The 10,158-nt window shown below is 41.0% G+C and overlaps 1 protein-coding gene across 2 annotated transcripts in view; it reads right to left on the bottom strand.

The window, feature by feature from the left end:
* mapkap1 (MAPK associated protein 1) overlaps positions 1-10,158 on the bottom strand; it is a 98,645-nt gene that overhangs the window by 60,170 nt on the left and 28,317 nt on the right. For both annotated transcript variants that reach the window (XM_050052704.1, XM_050052703.1), the window contains exons 3-4: positions 8,670-8,759; positions 3,861-4,009 (exon numbers count right to left, since the gene is read on the bottom strand). In XM_050052704.1, the coding sequence (XP_049908661.1) occupies positions 3,861-4,009; positions 8,670-8,759 (239 nt within the window). The remainder of the gene's footprint in view (positions 1-3,860; positions 4,010-8,669; positions 8,760-10,158) is intronic.

Raw genomic sequence — 10,158 nt, forward strand, 5'->3', positions numbered from 1 at the left:
ACACACACACACACACACACACACACACATATGTATTCACTGACTATATAAATATAGACAGACTCACAGAATGTCTATCTTTTATACCTGAATGAGTTTTATTCTTTTGTAATGTTTTCAGTTCTGAAATAGAAAATGTTCCCATATAGTCAGGATATTCCTCTAAGTGCTCTCAGTGCCATCTAGAAAATTTTTCACCATTCATCGGTAATGGAGCTGCTCCAGACTTATTACCTCATGACATCATGTATTTGATTTTTAGCACTCTAGCTTTTGAATTTGGAAGAGAGATGATCATGTTTATATACAGTTTTGGACTGTCTTAGACCACAGGAATGTATGAATTTTGAAGATGGGCATAGTTCCCCCTTAACTAGTAGAACACAGATACAAGTTACCTAAATGAAAACTTTAGCCAAATCCAAAAATTGGCGACAGACACCGACACAAACACTTTAAGGAATCATGGTGTTCATGTGTTTCTTTTAATGACAGCAGTCATTATAACACGGGAACAATTATTTGAACTGTATATTGAACGAATCAGAACATTTCTTCTTCACCATCTTCACCACCCTGGAAGTGTTTCACAGTCTGTCTTTCTCCTGGACCACGACTTACCCAGGCTCAAGGCAGAGGCAAACCTGAACCAGAGAAGTTAGAGGTGCAAACACAAGGTCTGCAACTAACTTTCCAGCAACAAGGAGAACCAAGTTGAGTTAGCACCCTTCCTCTGCCAGCTAAACCATAGCAGCACACCACCAAGAGACTCTTTCTTCCATCCATTCAATGATCAGTAATGTCTCCCCAAAGCTATGTGATGTTAGTTTGCTAATGCTGTTCACAGACAATGTCTTGCATGCAACTAAACATCCTCTGCATTGATCCAGACCGTTGTCCAAAGAGGCAACTCAAAGTCCTGCTTCTCTTCCTTCGGCCGAGGTCCCTAATTAGCAGCTAGATTTGCCCAACCGTCAACAACAACCCATAAAACCACAATTCGGCATATTTACACATAATAAACCACATCTACCAACAGTTAGACCCCTTAAACTCTGAGCTAATGTGTTGTTACCTGTTACATTGTCAAAGTGACCATAGACCTGTGACCTAAATATAGCACATAACCAGTCCTCTGCCGACTCTGCCCGGACTGGGAGCACTGAGCACCAGGGGAGTGTTGGTGTTTACACCGCTAGTATAGGAGCTTTGGACCGCATTAACGTTGCTCAATTTAACACCATACTTAAGGGTCATTCTCACTGCTGCAATACGGAAATGCGGGACGGATTTGCGGAATATTTGCGCAGCGCTTTTCCGTGCTCAAACCACACACACAGGCGCGGTACGGACGCGGTGCGAAATCTCACGTTGTTGTGTTCCAAGTCCGCGCTGCGTGAACAGGTGTGGGTGAACATGGACGAGAGTAGCCGCAGCAGCAGCGAGCCAGCAAGCTAACGTTTAGCAAGCATCAACATCAACTTTCTTTAGCACTTACCACTCTCACTGCAGCCACCAAGCTGGACAATGGACTGCCAGACGTCCTTTAATTCACTGATCATAAAATCATCCCGTCTTTTATCAAAAAGAACGGAGTGCTGTGAAACGAGGTTTATCAACCTTTCTCCCATACTGTCCTGCCTGACTGGATTTTCGGACTCTGCGCGACTATAAACAAACAATTTCATTGGCCCAGCTGTGTAGTTCTGCCGGCGAATTCCGCGGGGGGTCAAAGTCTGGGCGGAAACTTTTTTCACCGCATGAAAGTTCCGCCCCGGTGTGCAAACTTCCATAAGAACCCATGAAATCAACTTTTATATTTTCCCGCGAGAATAATCCGCACGGATATTCGCCCTCAGTGAGAATGGACTTTTAGTATGAATAATACATGTGATTTCAAACACAATCGTAACGTTACTTACACTGAAATGACCCAAGATGTGCTCAGCTCTGGAGTGACCCATGAACTCATGACCCATAGTAACGGGAGATGACATGATGTGTGCCAGTCTCATCAGTAGTCCAGAACCGCAAATGAAGGTCCATTTGTTTGCTCTTTGTCGTTTCATTCATGCTTTCGTCAAACATGACAACATCTGGCTTCTAACTCACGCTGCGCGATAGCTCCTTTTTGATGAATGAAGCGATACCATATTTGGCGACATGCAGTTTTATTTTCACCACAGGTGAATGACTTGGCAAGCTGGGAATCTGAACATGGTGGCAAAGATGTCTCGTATGTCCTCGTTAGATCTTAACAAATTGTGCCTCGCCACAGTATGCAGAACCCACAGTACCTCTGCCTTTTGGTTGTCTGGCAGTGAAATGAATCTCGTCATAGCCGACTGAGAGGTGGCGTCTGAACTTGTAACGTCTTTTGGTCGCGCTGCAAACAATGCAGGGATTAGCCTGGCCCCGCTATTGCTAACTGCTGCCATGTACCACTGGTGCTTTACTCCTTTCATGTGAGACTCGACGGCTTTGAGCCCCATGGTCCCTAAAGAAAAAGTCTTCTTACAAATGTGCACATTGCCTCGATGTTGTTTGCCGGTGCCGGTGCCAACCACCTCCAAAATACGTCCTCCTCCATCCACTTCTGGTTAAATTTACATTTCCCTATCTCTGCATCTTTAACCGCTCACCTCAATATCCGCGAAATGGCGGGGCGCTGCCCGACGTCAGCATCTGTAGCAGACATACCGTAAAACAGCTATTAATCGCGGAGACTCATTTACGACACCGTACCATATAGGCACCATACTAAATTAATCACACAAATACACACTATTATATGCTTATGCTGCAATTACAATGGGCCACTGTGCTTTCCCATCGGCACTAAACGCACTGGCTGAAAATTTAATACCTACAGCAAATTTATGGTAAATTTAAGACAATTTAAGACTTTTTAAGGACCCGCGGGAACCCTGTACATAGTCCAGGAAAATGCAGTGTAGTACTGGCACACTCAAAACGGTCCAAAAGTTGAGTGTGGAATGATGGACACTTCTCACCCTCAACGGTCGCCATCTTGGTGACGTAGCTAACCTCTCAACTTTTGACATGGTGGCAACAAGGAGCCTGTTAGTTATACATGATTTCTGCAGTAAGTACCAAAACTGTTGTCAAATAGAAGCTGTCAGCTGTCACATTTGGGCTGTCAGCTCAGCTTAGCTTGGCTAGCGTTTGGCATAGTGACCCCTTTGACAGACCTGTCAGTCAATAAGACAAATATTTCCACGTATTTTCTTGTAAACCCTCTCTAATTGATCTGATCTTGGCTCCGGTCCATTCACTGCAGATTACAACACTGCTCTATTCTTAGTTACAATAAACCATTGAAGTGGAGAATTATTCAGGGCTTAAGAAAATCTCCAGGCAACACCAATCATGACCTCTCACCATCCTTCCCAAAATATATGTTTTCACTGATTTTTAAGGATTTGCACGATTCGTGTCGGTCACATTTTCAGGTCCGAAAATCTGGAATTACAGATTAATCTGGAAAATTTGCATCCCTGCTCTATAAATCCTAACTCTTTTTCTGTTACCCTTTTCAGTCTACTACTTCTTTATCTCTTCCTTTTTTTATACCCTCCTGCATTTCATTTATTTATGTTGTGTGAACTCCTAGAATTATTAATACTGTAAGGTGATTTTAGACATCTGAAGCAGTGTGATTTGTTCTGTGTTTGGAGGCATTTGGAGGTAAGCACTGAATAGAGAATGACAGCGGGGGAATTGAGAATTATGTGTAACTGTATGATTGTGTTCTTTATGTTTTTGAGAATAAATATAATATTCTGAAGAATATACTGGAAGATAAAAAAAAAACAGGAACAAAATGTGGAATAACTCACCTTGCCATCAAATTTGGAGTATTCATTGAAGGGGTTGTTAAGCTGCTGGGGACACTGCTCAAGCCGCAATGAAAGAGTGGATTTGGTACCTGTTGTCCGAGGCCTGTCTTTAAAGTCCCGTTTCTCAAACAGAGACCCCAGATCCTCAACTGGACAGAAAGAATTAGAGCAATAAACAACAATTTTCAATACACTGATAATGGTAGTTACTTTCCTCTTAGTGCAGGAACATATCCTGATAAATGGCAGGATGTCATGTCTGTATAGAAAAACTGTTATAATTCTTGTGATTAAAACTAATAAAGACTATTATACAACAGCAATCTGATTGGTCGAGAGACAGTAAAACCGTGATGATATTGGAGTACAACATCACGGTTATTTCACTGTGTATGTATCACTCCGCCTCACAGCTGATTGCAATCAACAATCAAATCAAAACTGACGGTTAGTGTCAGTTAGGTCAGCAGTTGCGTTGTAGGCTAATTAATTCATCCACTGTCAAACAGCCAAAAATATGGATTTATTTCCTAAAATAAGTTTTGAATTGAACTATGAATGGTCATCAGAGGAAGATGAGGGAGAGGAGAAGCTGAATCCATCTGAGCACACATCCAGGTTTGTCAGTGTTTCATCAGCGGAGCTCAATGACTTGGAGAAAAGCAACATACTGTCAGATCAGAAGGCAGAGTCGGCTGTGCCTGTGAAGCGACAGTCCACCATGCAGTCACCAGAGACTTATTTCACCGGCTGCACAATTAATGGAAACGTGCAGATAAATGTGTATAAAGAGTAAGTGCCTGGCGCACCATGTCTGCGTTACATAGCAACGGTGACAGCGGAGTCCTGAGGGAACTATTTTTGTTGGCGGAAGACAAATAAAATGCTTAAATTATCTATTTTGTCCTCAAAACAACTCGACTTTCTGCGGCCTCGTGCCTACGACCGAATCACAGCCGTGACGATATCACAGTACAACATCACTCCCTCTCGTGTGATATTGCTTAAATAGAGTTGTGGAAAAAACTATATATATGTTACACATAATGCAAATTTTATTTTATTTACATGGTAGCACCTAAGCAACATCTTCACTGGGTGCATGTATTTACCAGTTGTCACCAACCAAAGGATGATTTTCTTCCTTGTTTTACTTGAATATTTAAAAGGTAATATTGTCCAGTAATTCACAAGGAAAAAAACAAAACAGTAAACGGTGTTCGACATAAACCGTGGCCCGATGGCCTGTGGCCACTAACTTTTATCAGGTGTTGACAACAAGACTGCATTTCCAAATTAGACTGCCTGTCTAAATGAAGGTTAAAAAAGTCTTCGCAAACGGTTCAGTTCCACAAACATCCTAATTCATTTGCGCCTTTTAGTTTAACATTCTATGAAAACAGCAAACAGTACTTGTTGCTTGCTAGTCAGGGATTGAGCCTAACTGTGTCCTTTTGTCCCAGGGACCGGATTAAATGTGTTTGGGATGAACAGAGATCCCTGGATGCCTACCACTCCGAAGATATTATTGTATGTATGTATAACTATTGGTTAGCAAAAGACAAAATGAATAAACAACAAAGCGCGTCTTGATGCTGTTATGACTGGGAGGTGAGCTAGTTAGAAGCCGGTGGGCAGCAGAGTTCTCAGCTGATTGAGTTAACAGCTAATGGAGCTAGACACAGCAAGACTGACAGTGTTGTTCCACACACATGCTGAATTGCTTTGACTTGGGCCCTGTTTAGACGACAACAGTTTCTCTAAAAATGAAAAGATCTGCCCTTTGCGTTTTAAAAAACTTCCGCGTTTATATGACGACGTTATTAAAACAATCCCTGTTCACACTGAGCCGCAAAATCTACTGGAAACGCTATAGTATACACACCAGGCCAATGGGTGGCAGTGTAAATTTGCAAAGCAACACCACGGCATGACAGCACGCGCCGGCGCTGAAGCGCCTTCCTCTACAACGCGGTGATCACAAACCAAAACAAAGACACAATGGCGAAAGCATGCACAGATAACTTTGCCTGGACGGATGACGAGGTGGAGTTGCTACAGTAGATATACACACAGAAGTGTTGATAAATTCAACAGGGTGAGCAGCACAAACAGAGCTTGGCATTGTTGTTGTGATGGTCGACTTTCTCGCGCATGCCTAGTGACTGGAACCGTAAGGCGCATGTATGAAAAGTCTCCGTTTTCAGAGGAACTGCATTTTGCAAGTTTACATGACAACGGAGATGGTGCTGTTTACAAAAAATTGCACTCTGGAACCCGTTTTCAAAATGTAAACAATCAGCCAAAACACAACTAAAGTTTACCATTTTCAGTTGAAATTGTTGTCGTATAAACGGGACCTTGGTTTGACTCGGCACGTCAGCTCAGCAAGGCAGGGATTTGCATTTCCATTACAACGGGGCTACCTGCTTGAAGGTGTGTCTTTACTGCGGTTGGCTTGTCTTGCCTCCAAGCAGGAAGCGGTGAAGTCTCACTGACCGCAGCCAACCCCTGACACCCCCTCTTCTCCCCCTTGCGAGACTTAACTTGCATCTGTCTGTCTGTGCAGGAGACCAGAGAGGAAGGCATTTTTAAAAGTCTCTGTGTGTTCAGCTCTCAGTACTTTTGCAGCTTCTAGCTGAATCTCTGTTCTTAGGAGTTAAGTTTCTCTCCAGCATCCTGTTTAAGCCTACTTTAGATATCTGCTTTATTTCAACTGGTCATGTTCACTGTCAGCTGTATTGGAGTCGGGTTAAGTTACTGCTGATGAAAGCTCAACATGTCTGTATTTTCCTGCTTCACAGTAAAAGTATTCACATAACAAAATAACAGGAGACCTTATTGTAAAAAATCCATAGAAAATGAAATGTCTTTATTATGGAATTAGTGGAACTTTGTTAGAGGCTTTTCTTCAATAAAGACAAGTCTTCTAACACTGCACGGAGGAAGAGTAAAATCAGACAGCCACAGTGAGATGTTAGATGAAGAACTGCAGATAACAGGCTCTTACTGCACTTCTGCAAACAGCTCACCTCCAACACATAAGGGTTCTTCATGTATAACACATGCAGCTAAGCAACAAGGGACTTAAGCTGTGGATTAGCCCGCTGCTTTCGAACGTCATCACTCAAGACAAATAGTCATCAGTTACAGACACACCTTTCCAGCAGGTAGGCCTGACGTAATTGAGACGCAAATTCCTGCCGCACTGGGCTGACATGCTAATTCAGACCAAACCAAGCCAAGCCAGCACAGGTGCGGAAAAAGGATAATACATTTTTCACAATAAAAGTCCCCCTTATTTGTCATGTTAAAGCTTTTATTGTGAAGGAAAAAAATAAGGAAATGGTAGGCTGTCATTAGCAGTAACTTAACATGACTCCCATACGGCTGAAAGCAAAAATTAAACAGTAACATAAAGCAGATATCTAAAGTAAAAACAGGACACAGGAGAGAAACTAAACTCCAAACCACAGAGATTGGCAGCTGTTGGCAGCTGCTGGCTGCGGTCGCCGAGACATCACCACTACGCGCTTGATGTGCCATCTTGGGCACGGCTCGGCAAGGCTTAGCGTTTTTAAACTGACAAAGGAAATGCAAATCGGTGCGGCATGGTTTAACTCCACACGGCCAAAAGTGCTGATGGAAAAGCCCTTTAAGTTTATGTTCAGAGTGAAAGCAGTTTATTGTGACAACACAACAAGTTTACAGTAAATAAACGTAGCGTTACTGAAGTGCTCAGTACAGTTTGGAAGTAAAGTTATAAGCACTTTGGGTTTGGAGTTAGACACTTAACAACAGTGTTTACATTCACCAAACTTCTGTCAGAGATGATAGTAAGTAACCAGATAAATTTACTCCATTCTGTACTAAAGTACACTACTAAGGTATTTGTACTTTGATAACAAAAAGCGGTTGTACATGAACTAAATACAAACTAATAAGAAACAGCTGTTCACTCTAAAATAAAATCTGGATTATTTCAAAATCAGTCATGTATCTTTTAGTATGTTTTTTTAAAGAGCTAGCAAAATAAATATAATCATTTCTTTCCTAAACATTTTAATGGTGCTTTTTAAGGCACTTACAACTATATATGACCATATCAAAGTAAATAATTCACTGCGAACTAAGAGACTGTGAGAGAATATGCCATATGCTTACAAAGATATTTTCATTCTGTTAATGACTTTTCATTTATGGAAGTGCCACGGTTAAGGAAAACTGTGTTGGGTTACAGTGCCTTTTCTGTAGGCTATTGGTTTTACATTAGACTACATTTGGGCCATCAAAAATTTACTTTGCCTACTAAATTAGGGGCCTGGTGGCCCTTGTGGCCACTGTTTAAAGATATTGGTCTCCTCGTAAAGATTAGGGGAAAGTCTATGAAACCTAAATATAATTTGCTGCAGCCAGCTGTTTTTTCTGCTTTCTTTTCCCAGGGGACATGTAAAATAACCTTGTTCACTGTCTCCCAACACCTCAGATTTGTTTTGCCTGTTTTGGGGAGGTCCTAACCCCAGGTTGGAAACTATTGGCCTTAGGTACTGATCGATTGGTCTAATTATGGTTTCCAGATGTTTCATATGATATTTTAGAGTATGTCATAAAAAATGATTTTAACATTTAGATTTCTCAGCAGTGTTTTTATTCAGAATAAAGTCATTCAAAAAGTTCCCTAGTACACACAGAAACAGCAAAAAGTTTAAAGCAAAATATATGGTATTGCTTCAAAAAAAGAAATGAGTGCAGCTTTGCTATCTTAATCAGTTTGATGCATGTATTTAAAAAAAAAAAAAAAAACCTTACCTGATTGGGAGGATGTCCTCTCTTTCCATTGAATGTTTTTACATTTGATTTGGTTCTGCCGTTCCTTCCTTAACCTTTCAAGTCTTTGAGCTGGAAAGAAAGAACAACTTTCACATCTCAGTAGCAGGAAAACAAGCCAAAATTGCTCAAAACCTATTAAAACAGAAAAATTCAACATTATGTACACCATGCCACTGAAAAACTAGTACAGCATACTTTGGTTCAAATGTCTATCTTTAAATGGGCCTGGAAGCCGTATGAGAAGAAAAGGACATTTGTTTTCAGTAAGACACACTCACTCTCTGCCATGTGATATTTTGACAGTCAAACACAAAATAGTACTCACACCAAAAATCATCATGTTTTATGAAATATAATTTGTATATTTTGTTAAAAAAACGTTTTTTCTACATCCCTCTCATCTTACCAGCAGCCCCAGGTTTCTCGCGGCTGTCTTGTTGGAGTCCTGATGAGACAGCCACCACATGTCAGCACTCAATCTCAAATCTGAACATCTCAGAGGATTTCAGTTTTCTACCCACAACCCTGAACCATGACCAGAAGCAATTCACCAAACTCAGTACAAAACTCAAGAGAGCCAAAAAGAGACATGCTGTCTTCCTTTGGACTCTCTCTACCACGAAAACCATATTACAAAAACTGTTGCAGCCAAATCAAAGGTTGGAGGATGAAGCAAATAAAATGCAGAGGGCAGATCAAATAAAAGCAGCAGGTACACACACTGTGCTTCAAGATATGAATGCAGCAGATTTATTTTCAATGATGCTTACTAGGTCCTGGAAAAGTTTTAGAATTATAAACACATGGTGGATTAAAAATTCATATCAAGATCAATAATAACTGACGTTTGCAGCTGAAGGTGTCCTGTCAACAGTAGTACTGCAACAACTGATTGATTAAATCCATTAATATTCATTATTACCAGAATTAACGTCTTGTGGTTGTATGTCTCCGCCAACCACTCAAGTTGAGTTTACGTGCACATTGGAAAAGTTTGCCTCAACAGCTTGCTGCCAGAAAGCTAATTCTTACCGAAATCTATTCATTGTAACCCAAACAACGATCAAATGTTTTCCTAACCTTAACTAAGAAATCGCTTTCTGGCAGAAAGCCTTCCAGGCCAACTTCTACCAACAGCGATTTCCATCCATGTTTGTCCAGACAGATATGTAGGGATAACTTTGAAGGAATTTAATAAACAGTACTATAAATAATAGTAAATAAAAGCTGTCTGTACTAACCACCCTGGATTCAGAGGTGTTTTCCAACTATAGACCAATATTTCATCTTCCCTTTTTTTCAAAGATCCTTGAGAAAGTAGTCGCAGACCAGCTGTGTGATTGTCTCCATGATGATAATTTATTTGAAGAATTTCAGTTAGGATTTAGAGTGCATCATAGCACTGAGACAGCACTAGTTAAAATTACAAATGATCTTTTGATTGCTGCAGACAAAGGACTCGTCTCTG

The sequence above is a fragment of the Epinephelus moara genome, chromosome 9 (genome assembly GCF_006386435.1).
Source record: "Epinephelus moara isolate mb chromosome 9, YSFRI_EMoa_1.0, whole genome shotgun sequence".
NCBI lineage: Eukaryota > Metazoa > Chordata > Actinopteri > Perciformes > Serranidae > Epinephelus > Epinephelus moara.